We start from the raw sequence: 13,576 nt of genomic DNA, 5'->3' as shown, positions 1-13,576 counted from the left end.
CGGCTGTGACTTTTTCGTGAATCTCTCCTCGTCGGTAGTCTCTGCCTTATATTCTCGAAAATGCTTGTCGGCTGATTGGTGGAAGTCCTTGCGAGGAACTTCCACCAATCCGTGCATTTTGCATAACACGCCCACGTTCCACGCCTCTCGTGCGTGAGAAGGGTGAGCGTGTCGTGCTGTTAAAAATCTAATTTTGGTGATGCAGCGGGGTGTCTTCCGGGCCCCGTGCTAAGTGCGGTACGTGACTGCTGGCTTACGTCAACGGGCCCAGCTTTCCCGGGTGATAGAAACCAGGCACGCGTCGCTGGGACACTCTAGGCTGGAGACCCTTAGACTACCCAAAATTTATGGCGTCCACTTGCGCTATTGAGTTCGTCGCTAGGAACTACAAGGACACATCTGTCCGCTAAGTGGCCAAAAACGTTAAAGACGTTTTCTCACAAATAGCGTCTTATGCTGTGCAAACCATAAATCATTCTTGGTGCTGGTGCGCTGAAGATTTCTCTTCCGGCGCCCCGCTAGCCGCTACAGACTAATTAAGGCGGTGGGCACGGCTCAAGATTGTGTGAGTGCATCCCCTCCCTAGTTCCGCACACGTACCCGAGTTTGCAAGGGTACGGGATGCCCGCTCTCATTTGTTAACAATGCAAAAATAGTACTGTTCTGTAGTCAAAATCGCTAGATAAAAGTTCAATCTAGGGTGAAAAGGTCCTCAGAAGTCGTACTTTTGCGTTTTTTAGCCGTAATTTGCAATATACAGCAGCATACTGCTTGTCGAGTGACATTATCGTAAATATCGAGAGATTCAGAGCTCGTATGGATTTCGTAGGACCTTTCCACCCTAGCGGGAACATATAGGATCTCAATGCCACGCCGATCACGTTGTATGCTTACGTATCAAACAAATGAAAGCGGGCACCCAGAAAAATTGGATCATTGAGTATTTCATCAAAATATAGTTCCGACATTTTTCGCTACGAGCGCTGTACTCTGTTCCCGATCTGTCTCATCGTCAGTAGTCACTGTATCGGTAAAACAGAGGCCTATAGGAGCATGCGCGGCGCGAAAGCGTGGATGGCGTGTACGTGTGCCGACGGCGATCGCAAGGGTCCGGGATGCCTGGAAATATTTCCCAATAATGCAGCGACGGGACTTTTCCATAGTGAAAAGAGATAGATAAAGGTTCAATCTAGGGTGAAAAGGTCCTCAGAAGTCCTACTTTTGCGTCATCGAGAAATGATTAGCAATATTCGGCAGCATGTTGTCCGCCAGAGAGGCCTGTAGGAGCATGAGCGGCGCGACAACGTGGATGGCGCTGTCGTAGCTTCGTTCGAATAGCCGTGCCGCGGCACACTCACACACCGCCCGATCAGCGTGTACGTGTGCCGACGGCGATCGCAAGGGTCAGGGATGCCTGGAAATATTTCCCAATAATGCAGTCACGGGACTTGTCAATGGTGAAAAGAGCTAGATGAAAGTTCTATCTAGGGTGGAAAGGTCCTCAGAAGTCGTACTTTTGCATCATCGAGAAATGGTTAGCAATATTCGGCAGCACGTCGTTTCTCAGGGAGGCTATGGGAACTGACATGGCGGCACACTGACACACCGCCTGGTCGGCATGTACGTGTGCCGACGGCGATCGCAAGGGTCTAGGATGCCACTAACCATTTCCCAATAAGGGTCTCTTCATACTTGCCGGAGGCGAACGTTAGTATGGATACTACCACGATTTTCTAATCCAGACGCACCGGAACCATAAAAAGCAACCTGAGAAGGCGCTCGAGATGCTCGCAACAAAAGCTAAGACCCGCACACAGCGGGGGTTCGCTACCTAACTCCCGAACAGTTTACTCCCTTCTACACCCCGGGGATGCCTATGCATCCGCTGAGAGCTGGGCAAGCCGTTGGGCATCCCTTTTCGGCCGCCTGACACAGACTCGCCTGGCACCGGCGGCCGCCACCTGGCACAGACCGCGTGGCATCGGCCGCCGATGCCACGACAGCATCCGGACACAACCCATGTTCGAAGTAGAGAAAAGAATATTGTTCATCTGAGTTGTAATGTTAAGAAGTAATGGTTGAAACTATAATCTAATTTAACGATGGAACGATGAAAATCAGCTTCACAAATCAATTTTAGCATAGTTAAATTATATCTTATATCTTATAAGTGATTACAAGTCAAAACTCCGGAGAACAAGTTTAAAATGATTAGAATTCATTGGTTGCAAGGTGTGTTCGAAAGCTGGTGGAAATAGTGGAAAACTGGAAAAGTGGAAATATACGTATAACATTTGGTTCGCAAGCATCTACGGTTGTAAATCTTAGTACGCTAACGGTGTACAAGGTTCCGCATGTGCTGCATTCGGCTGGCTTAAAAATTACGAAAGTGCTGGGTACAATCGGAAGGATTTTTAATTTATGACGTCCATGGTCGGTAGGTCCTCGATAGGGATTTTTATACCTGGCCTTGGTCGCGTGCTTGTCGCGTCGTACGTAAGGTCTTACGACACAACCCAAAAAAAAAACCATTTTAATGTCGCCATTCTTTCAGTGCCACCATTTTTGGGGAGTCTATCGTTAGATCTGCCTATGCTCATCTCCGCCGCGCCCGCAGACCCAGTATCTTGGCTACATAGTATATGTGACCGCTGTAGCCAATATCTCGACTATAGCCGAAAGTACGTGTGAAACGAGGCCTGTCCCTTGCACTCTGATCCAATCGGCCGCGCATTCGTACCTATGCTCTGTCCAACGAGACCAAGGCAGTGAAGCACCCAGCGTGCGTCCTTTGCTAATTGTCTTGTAAGGGTAACTTCAACTCTGTCGCACTCGTGCGCCTATGTTTACGTCTACTGTCTCGTCTCATTGGACAAGATATAGATACGCCATCGCATTCCTGCCAGGGAACCTTCCATCTAATCATTTTTAGGTCATTATGGACAAGAATTCAGAAGTTTCCATGTACATTTTTTCGTGTCGTAAGACAAAACGATGCAATTTTTATGTGGAATTAATTCTTCTTATTCTACAAGTTACCATGTGATTGAGTCATTACACACGATATCGGACACTTTTGGGTGTATTGTTTCGGATTTCTTCCAGTTTCACTTGGACCACAACACATTTCAATGTCATCAAAAGTCGAGACATAGTCCCCCAAAAATGATCGAATTCACAAGGCATGACCCCCTTCCTAACGTGAATACTTACTATAAAAAAAAAACAACTATTCTCGTTTTTACAATATATGTATAATTTACGTTAATATATAAGGATGTGTGATGCTGTTTCACGAAGAGGTAGGAACGATTCCTATTTCCATAATGTTCTAGAGGAGAGATACCGATAGTTTACCTAAGGACCTGTAGAGCCCCGAGAAACCTTTTTTTTTTGCGTCACGCACAGCAGGGAACTGTCAACGCGGTCTCGAAAGGCCATGTGGTAATGATCAGCCGCTTGTTCTGCCGCCGGACAACGGCGGTCTCTGGGAATAGTCCAATGGCCGGAACGAAGGCGCTCGAGCTTCGACAGAATATCGGTAACATGGCATTTGGACCTATAGTCCGTACGTAAAACCCTCCGGTCCCGGCAAGTATGAAGAGACCCTAATGCAGAGACGGGACTTTTTCATAGTGAAAAGCGCTTTAGCCAATTAGCATCTTGGAAGGTTGGATAATACAAGGATGTGAATTTTCAGTAATGGCACTAGATAAAAAGATCAACCTGACATGCTGAATCCCTCAAAAATCCCTAAAAATTATTGTTCGCGAAATGTAACAAATAGTTGGACAAACTATATTTATCAATTGACTTTTTCTAGTTTTTATCTCCAGATAAAAATGAATATATTCTAAATATTTTCTGTAAAAATTTGATTTCAATATCTCTAATGGTTTGAAAACAACCTGTTGCGAATTAGTATCTTGCGTCGATGGCCCGCTTCATAACATTGACACTGGAGGGTGTCATAAATTAGCCCTCCCACGACACTGTCTCGCCGAAGACGAAAGAACTTTCCTGTAACCTCAGTGCAAAACACAGTCTCTAAAGTCTGAAACATCGCCGCTTCGCACGAATGTACGATTGCCTAGTAAATATGATCCAAATAATATCATGTTTGGTGTCACTTTTATCAGGAAAATGACACGAATGTGTTGAGAGAAGTTTCATGAATATATTATGAAAAACAAAAGAATTGGGACATTGCATTAGTATTGTTTCACCGATATACCTGACCCCGCATAATGTTACACTCTTCGGCGGTCTAGCTTCTAGCCCCTTCGAAGGGTAGACACTTGGGTGCGTCATAAATTGGCCCTTCTCCGATAGTGTCCTGCCGAAGACGAAAGAGCTGGCATGCAGCCTCGGTGCAAAACACAGTCATTCTGTGAAGTCTGAAACATCGTTGCTTCGAACAAATGTACGATTGCCTAGTAAATATGATGCACATTGTACCATGTTTGGTGTCATTTTTATCAGAAACATTCCACGAATGTGTTGAGAGAGGTTTCATGAAAAAATAAGGAAAAACAAAAAAAATGATGACATTGCATTAGTATTGTCTCACCGATGTACCTGACCCGTGTTACACCCAACGACCGGCACACCGAACGGCCAGGCCGACAACGTTTGCAATGTTCCGCATTTTATATGGATTTCTGTATGCATTGTCTGGCCGGCCTGACAGTATGCGGGGTCCGAGAGTTTCTGCATTTTTATGAAATACATAATGGTAATAACGGTACTTCATTCATAACTTATAACGTAACTTTTAATATACTTGGTTTTTTATAATTACAGTAGGTATATTTAGCAAACATGTGCATAATCTTTATTTGCATTAAATTTTGTATTAAATTAAATTAAATTAAATTAAATTAAATTGTTGAGAGAGGTTTGGGGGCAGGAGAAGTAACCATTACTATGTATATGCTTTAATTAATTGAATATACAGAACATTCACATGTGCGCTCTACAACAAGTCACACGGAAGAGAGATAGAGCACGCGCCGGCCGCAAGGGCCCCAACTCGTGGAACATATACGAAAGTTCCGTATGCGCACGCGCACTTTGAATACATTTTCCAACATAAATTAAATTAAATTAAATTAAATTAAATTAAATTAAATATTTCTGGAATTCTGACGAATTTGTTTCGAATGAAGTTGCATACGTATCGATAATATCATTAAAATATCTTCACGAAGTTACCGCACTCCTAAAAAAATTGTCATAATTTACCTTCTTGTCATACCTTCTAGGCGTATGTAACTTCGTAAGTATATTTTAATGATATTATCAATACGCAGAGTTGGGCAAAATATTTATCTAAATAAAAATTTCGAATAACGAATGAAAGATAAAAAAATTTGTATTAAAATTTGAAAGTTAAAATTACAATCTAATTAAAGACGGTCCAAATGCTCTAGATAAGCTCTAGAAGTCATTCGTATTAACAATATTGTTCTGATTAAAAACATAAAAGCATAAAAAAATAGAAGCATGTATTAAGAAATAGATTAAAAACATGAAGCATCATTTGGACTGTCTTCAATGAGATTGTAATTTTTATCGTAACATTACGTATCGGTGAAACTTGTCCTAATCCCACAGGCATTCTGTGCCCCTTAGCTCTTTTATCTGGGGTTATATTGGGAGGGCTAGTTTCTGACACCCTCAAGCGTGTACCTGTCGAAAGACCCAGAAGCTAGACCGCCGAAGGGTGTAACATTGTGTAAGGTCAGGTATATCGGTAAGACAATCCCGATGGAATGTCATAATTTTTTTTGTTTTCCATTATTTTTTCATGAAACCTCCCTCAACACATTTGTGGAATGTTTCTGATAAAAATGACACCAAACATGGTATAATTTGTATCATATTTACTACGCATTCGTACATTTGTTCGAAGCGACGATGTTTCAGATTTCAGAGAATGACTGTGTTTTGCACCGAGGTTACAGGAAAGTTCTTTCGTCTTCGGCGAGACAGTGTCGACGGAGGGCTAATTTATGACACCCTCCAGTGTCAATGTCACGGCACGGAGTTATAGAAAGCAAATTTTTACTGAAAATATTTAGAATGCGTTCACTTGTATCTAGAGATAAAAACTAGAAAAGAATCATTTATTTAAATATAGTTTGTCAAACTATTTGTTACATTTCGCAAACAATAATTTTTACGGATTTTCGAGGGATTCAGCATGTTAGGATGATCCTTTTATCTAGTGCGAACCATTACTGAAAATTCACATCCCTGTATTACAGAGAAATGGGTTGCGGAATTCCAGACCCTTCCAGCCCTCGTAGGCACACATACACGCCGACCAGGCGGTAGGAGTGTGCCGCCATGTCAGTTCCCATAGCCTCCCTGAGAAACGACGTGCTGCCGAATATTGCTAACCATTTCTCGATGATGCAAAAGTACGACTTCTGAGGACCTTTCCACCCTAGATAGAACTTTCATCTAGCTCTTTTCACCATTGACAAGTCCCGTGACTGCATTATTGGGAAATATTTCCAGGCATCCCTGACCCTTGCGATCGCCGTCGGCACACGTACACGCTGATCGGGCGGTGTGTGAGTGTGCCGCGGCACGGCTATTCGAACGAAGCTACGAAAGCGCCATCCACGTTGTCGTACGTCCGTACATTCTCTCTTCCTCTGTTTTACCAATACAGTGTGTTGCTCGATACCACAGACGAGGTATAGGAGTACACCAATCACCATATGGGATTTCGTGTCTCACATGTAAACAACTGGTTTTCTTACGCCCTCTACGCTGACGAACGATAAATGTTGGAACTAGATCCACAAAAATGATCAAATCTGGTCAAATACAAATGATTGACGAGTTATGTACATATCTGATGTTATGACTATAGGTTCAAATTATATTTTTTTATTTGATGTCATTATGTTATATATCTACAATTATCTTTATCAATACAATATTAATAAATATAGATACTACGTTTCCAAATTATAGAAATACAATTTTCATAAACCTTGAACGTAAATAACAATTCTCCATACGTATAATTATTATTCGCATTTCTACAATTTTTTAACACTATTAATACGCAACCATTTTGAATATATTTTGTAACTGAACTTGAAAAAGAAATTAAATTGAAATTTACTATATATTTTCATGTATATTTCATTTAAAAAACATAAACTTTAGCTTTAAAGAATCATCCAAAATATCATATTAGTTGTAAAATTCGAAAGAGTTAAGAATTAATTAATCAATAATTATGTAGTTGATCTTTTTTCAAAGATGTCAATCTATTTCACTACTGACTGAGAACGTAGTTGCATTATTTTCTTTCACGTTTGTAGTGAGAAAATAAACGACGAAGGCAACAGTACGTCTCCTTACGTTGCTTCTACTACGCACGCGCTACACACAAGCGTACCTCAATTCTGTCCGTGTGAGCTGCCAGCTCGGCTGTTCGACGCGTTCCGCCGAATTCACGTTACCGAAGTTTCGAGCGCCTGAGCCGCAATCGATTCCCGGTTCGGCGAGGCACACATTTTGCTACAACTTTTAAACTAAAAAAGATATCAATGCGAAATTTGGACTAGAAATCTTTTTTAAAGATCGGGTTTAATAGCGTATACTAAAATATGTTCTATTGTATATTTTTTACATAATTTTTTTTTGTTGATTTTTAAGACAAAGCCGGATAAGATGGTCAAAAGCAGAGTTGGGCATTATTTACATAAAAAATTATTTAAATAACGATTCGAATAAAAGATACTTTATCTTTATTCGTTATTCGAAGGTTCGAATAAAAAATGTATCTTTATTCGTCATTCGAAGGTTCGAATAAAAAATGTATCTTTATTCGACGAGTATCGAATAAATAATTTTATTCGACGAGAATTTATCCGACGAATAAAGATAATTTTTCATCTTTTATCTGTATCTTTTATTCGAAGGCTTCGAATAAATCTTCGAATAACTTTTGCCGAGCGCCGAGCTTCAAAGACCCAGCGACGACAGACGACATACAATGTAAGCGGATGGAGAATCGCGCAGGTATGAAAGTTTAAACTTTTAGATTTTTCAATATAGGGGGACGGGATAGGGAATGAGGTGTGGAAATTCGTTGGGAGCGAGGTGGGAAAGTGGTTGTGGAGGGTGTGCAGTAGGGTATGGAGGGGTGAGGGCTGGGTGGAAGAGTGGTCGGAAGGGATAGTCATACCTATAGCGAAGAAAAGGGCAGCAGAAAGGTGGAAGAGCACAGGGGGGTTACGCTGTTGCAAACAGCGTATAAGGTATATGCGGCAATTCTGGCGGAGCGACTGAGGGAGGAGGTGGAGGGGAAGGGGCTGTTGCCGGCGAGCCAGACGGGGTTTAGGAAGGGGGTGGGGTGCATGGACAACACATATGTGCTGAATTATTTGGTGAACAGGCAGGTGAAAAGGAAGAAAAGAAGGATGGTGATATTCTTCGTACATTTGAAGGCGGCTTTCGACTCGGTGGATAGGGAAATTCTGATGAATGCACTAAGGAAAAGGGGAATACGGGAAGGGCTGGTGGAGAGGTGCGAGGAGGTGTTGAGGGAGACGAGGTGTAGGGTAAGGGTGGGAGGGGAGGAGGGGGAAAATTTCTGGACGGCAAAGGGGGTGAGGCAGGGGTGCCCGCTAAGTCCGATGTTGTTCACGTTGCTGCTGGCGGACATGGACGAGGTGTTGGAAAAAGGGGGGTGGGGGGGAGTAAACCTAGGGGGAAAGAAGGTCTACACACTAGCCTACGCGGATGACGTGGCTATGGTGGCGGAGGAGGAAGAGGGGTTGAGGGGTATGATGAGTGGGTTGGAGAAATATCTGGACGAGAGAAAGCTGCAACTGAACGCGGGGAAGTCGAAGATAATGAGATGCAGAAGGGGGGGGGGGCAGATGGACAAAGATGACTTGGAGGTGGAAGGGCAAGGTGTTGGAGGAGGTGGAGGAGATCAGGTACCTGGGGTATGTGATTATGAGGGACGGGGGGCAGAGGAGGCAGGTGGAAGATAGAATTAGGAAGGGGCAGCGGTAATGGGGCAGGTGTGAGGGATTGGGAAGAGGAGGTTTGGTAACGACTAGGGAAGGAGGGTATGGCTGTTCGATAAGTTGGTGTGGGCGGTAATTAGTTACGGCGTGGAGATTTGGGGGTGAAGGGAATGGAAAGGACTGGAGAGACTGCAAGAGAGGTTTTTGAGGTGGGTGCTAGGGGTAGAGAGGTGCACCCCGGGGTACCTGGTAAGAGAGGAGTTACAGAGGGAGTTGCTGAGAGGGAGGGCGGGGCTAAGGGCGTGGGGCTACGAGAAGAAGCTCAGGGAGGGTAAAGGGGGAGAGCTAGCTAGGAGATGTTGGGAGCAGGTGAGAGGCAGGGGCAGAAGGGGAGGGGAGGAGACCGGATGGGAGATGGAGAGGAGGCGCTTTTGGGAAGAGAGAGGGTGGTCGATGGAGGAGGCGGAGGTGATGATGGAGGAGAGGATACAGGAAGTGAGTGGGGAGTTGGCGAGGAGGGAACGGAGGAAGCAGCGGGAGGAGAGATGGGAAAGGATAAGGAGCGCGAAATACAACGAGTGGTATGGGAGGGTTAAGGGGGAGGGGTTACCGGGTTACCTGGGGAAAGGGTGGGGGGGAAAGCAGATGGCAGAGGGTAGCCAGGTACAGATTAGGAAGTGAGATGAGGGGCGGAAAATATTGGTTGGGGGGGAGGAGAGAAAGTGCAGGGTCTGCGGGTGGGAGAAGGAGACGTGGGAGGGCTGTATGAGAGGAGATGAGGGAAGGGGCTGGCAGGAGATGGTGGGGGAAATATTGGGAGATGAAGGCGAGGGGGAGGATTGGATGAGGAGAGTGGATGAGTGGTGAGAAAGGACGTGTGGGTGAGTGGGACGGGGAGTGAATGGAAAAGGAGTGAATGGGAGAGGAATTTGAAATGATAGTGGGAGAGCAACCGGAAGAGGGGGTCCAGGATGTGTGAGGGTAGGGAAGGGGGGAGCAGAGAGGTATGTTTGTGTGGGAGTGGGAAAACAAGAATGAGGTGTGTTTCTAGCTGTAAGATAGCGCGCTCTCTCTCTCTCTCTCTCTCTCTCAGGCGTGTATATATTGTAAATAGTTTAAGTTAAGTTTAAGTTAAGTTAAGTAGTTTAAGTAGGATAAGGCTAGGGTTAAGAGCAGGTTAAGAGCGGGGGAAAGGAGGTGTTAATCAAGATTGTAACTCCGAGGGGAATCAATAAATGATATATATAAGATTTTTCAATATATCCTCATGAAATTGTGACGAGCGAATGGAGGGGATTTTCCTGATGAAAATGAGGTCAAATTCTAGTGTAATCGAACAAGTTTCACTGATACGTAATGTTACAATAAAAATTACAATCTCATTAAAGACAGTCCAAATGATGTCGTGTTTGGACTCATTTTGATACGAACTCATTCGTATTAACAATATTGTTCTGATTAAAAACATAAAAGCATAAATTGCCAATAATGCACGATTCTCCATCCGCTTACATTGTATGCCGTTTGGCAGTCGCTGGGTCTTCGACGTTCGACGCTCGTCGGTCCTCGTCGACCGTCGTCGCCGTTTATTCGTCGAGCTGGCAAAAGATATCCGAAGATTTATTCGAAGCCTTCGAATAAATCTACGGATAAAAATGCTAAATACAGTGCCAATTTGTACCGTGTTTAGTGTCATTTTAATCAGAAGAATGCCACGAATTAGTTGGCGCAAGTCCCATAAAAAAATCATGAAAAACAATGCAGTTTTGCAATTGGATTGGTGTTGTTTCACACCGATATCTCGCGACTCTACGAGCTCGGAACTTCAAAGACCATCGACCGACCAACAGCCTACAATGTAAGCAGATGGAGAATCGTGCATTATTGGCAATTTATGCTTTTATGTTTTTAATCAGAATAATATTGTTAATACGAATGAGTTGTGGAGCTTGTCCCGATCAAAACGAGTCCAAACACGACATCATTTGGACTATCTTCAATAAGATTGTAATTTTTATCGTAACATTACGTATCAATAAAATTGTTCGATTACACTCGAGTTTGGACTCATTTTCACCAGGAAAAGCCCCTCAATTCACTCATCGCAATTTTATGGTGGTATATTGAAAAATCTAAAAGTTTGAACTTTCATTCCTGTTCGATTCTCCCTCTGCTTACATTGTGTGCCGTTTGTCAGTCGCTGGGTCTTTGAAGATCGGCGTTCGTCGGACCTCGTCGCCGTTTATTCGAGCTGGCAAAAGTTATTCGAAGATTTATTCGAAGTCTTTGAATAAAAGATACAGATAAAAAATGAAAATTTATTCTAAGTTCAAATAAATCCGCTTGGAATAAAAAAGTTGTCTTTATTCGTCCGATAAATTTTCGTCGAATAAAATTATTTATTCGACAAAAATACTTTTTTTATTCGAACCTTCGAATAACGAATAAAGATAAAATATAAAATGTTTTATTCGAATCGTTATTTAAATAATTTGTTATCTAAATAGTGCCCAACTCTGTCTGGAATGCGCTATGCATTCGATTTCCGGTTGCACATTTTGCTATAACTTTTGAACTAAAAAAGATACCAAAGTGAAATTTAAACTGAAAAAATTAAAAAGAATCGGGCTTAATTTTGTATTTTTAAATAATTCTTTTTGTTTTTTAAATTTAATTATGCTTACATAATGTTCAAAACTACTTATTATAAATATTGTTGTTCAATCTTTCTTGAATCTCAAATAATTAAATTTATTAGAATACATATGCTGCAAATGAAAAGCAATATTAGAAGTAGATTGAATAGGTAGCAATTAAATAGTCAAATGAAATTGGTGATATAAATGTCGTATTTTTTTAAATTAAATTTAAACTACGTTCTTACTTTTGGCTAATATTGAACTAATTTAATTTCTTATTATTATGTTATTACACTGTTATAATTGTAATTGCACAGGGAAGAAGACTGCTGTAGTAGAAAGAAGAAGAAAAAAGTGTTTAACGAAAAAAATCATTCCATGCGGGATTCGATCTGGGACCAAAATATTCTCAGCCGGAGACGTTGCGTTGTTATTATTATTACATTACGTCTCCTTCGATGCACTCGCGTAATAGGCGTAATGGAATTAAAAGGAAACAACATTATTTTGTTTCATTCATCATATAGTCCTAGAATACTCGACATGAGATTTAAAATTCTATCAGCAACAGCGCCATTGTAGAATATTGGTTCCACAATATTAGTTCTGGATGATACGGTAGCATGTGACACGGAATGGTACGGGGGCTCTAGAGCCCCCCGAGCGTGAGACAGAAAAATACATTGGGTGATTGGTCTACTCCTATACCTCGTCTGTGTCGATACTGAACTTTGGAAAACGTTCCTAGCTCCCCTAGGGGACAGAAATGTTACTATTTAGCTTCCTCTAGCGGCCGTTCGTTCTTTCATAGCGTGACGATCATTATTGTGTCGGGGCATTCGGAGCTTGCCCTAGTCAGGTTCGGTTCCCTCCCCTTAAAAAGGGCAGAATTTGCTGTAGTATTGTCTGTAGTGTTCTGTGAGTATCTGGTAAATTAAAACTGTAGCGGACGCTGAGCGTGAGAAAGAAGGAATTTTAGGACGCGGAAATTCTAGCTTTCCCAAGTGCGAACCGTAGGTGGTCGAGGTTGAAGGACTAGTCATTAACGTGACGATTGCCAGAACCCTGGTTCGACCGTTGCAAGTCCTTGACAGTGACCTCTTCAAGATGCGCACTTTTGGGGAAGAAACTCTCTCCGTACCTTTGAGGGATGGGGAATTTTCCCTCCATTAACGGTCTTTCGAACGTCACCAACTCGCCCACCAAAAGATGCCTTGACCAGCGTACTTTGTTCCGAACTTGGCATTACCGAGTATATCGTTGCGTACGGATTGTATATCACGGTTGTCTTTTGTTAGCTTTTCTCAGTGTGTTCTCGTATTAAACCTATTTAATATAACACGCAGGTTGAATTAATTTTACCACCTAACATCTTAACTTGTTCACAACGACCACGTTGACAACATATTGCAAGGTCATTGAAATCGTTGCGGAATCTGCTTGTGTAGATATTTACCTAAATTTTGTCACAAAATCGTGCCCATCTCTTTCGATATATCAAGATTATTGTATATTACAATTTTTGCTTCGTCTTACTACTCCATCTCTTGTTCGTACTACATATAATATAATTTCCATTTCTAGTGCATTATTACCCTGGCACTTCTCAGCATAGAGGATGTATACGTGCTAATCAATTATGTCAGCTTCGTTGAAGCACTGTTCACCACGCTGTCCGTATCTGGTCTTCTCTGGCTTCGCTACAAAAATCCAGATCGCGAACGACCAATCAAAGTAAGTATCCACATTTTTGTTCAACTAAATTGCTCGGTTCGTATTCGACAATCCAAATTAATTTCCAGTGGAAGTATTAATGCTTGCAATTATTTGTAATCGTCCGTGTCAATAACCTCTCGAGTAATTTATGGCTCCTTTTATTGGAAAATGTTGAAATTAAGACTCAAGAACCTTAGTCGCTGTTAATTTCAAGCA

At 42.3% G+C, this 13,576-nt stretch overlaps 1 protein-coding gene across 1 annotated transcript in view; it reads left to right on the top strand.

The window, feature by feature from the left end:
* Positions 1-13,576, top strand: part of Mnd (L-type amino acid transporter minidiscs) — a 354,849-nt gene that overhangs the window by 245,176 nt on the left and 96,097 nt on the right. Inside the window, exon 7 of the mRNA XM_076786178.1 lies at positions 13,229-13,378. Within this exon, the coding sequence (XP_076642293.1) occupies positions 13,229-13,378 (150 nt within the window). The remainder of the gene's footprint in view (positions 1-13,228; positions 13,379-13,576) is intronic.

Source organism: Halictus rubicundus, chromosome 4, assembly GCF_050948215.1.
Source record: "Halictus rubicundus isolate RS-2024b chromosome 4, iyHalRubi1_principal, whole genome shotgun sequence".
Classification (NCBI taxonomy): Eukaryota; Metazoa; Arthropoda; class Insecta; order Hymenoptera; family Halictidae; genus Halictus; species Halictus rubicundus.
The sequence above is the reverse complement of the archived record's forward strand: the minus strand, read 5'-3'. Positions and strand labels throughout refer to the sequence as shown.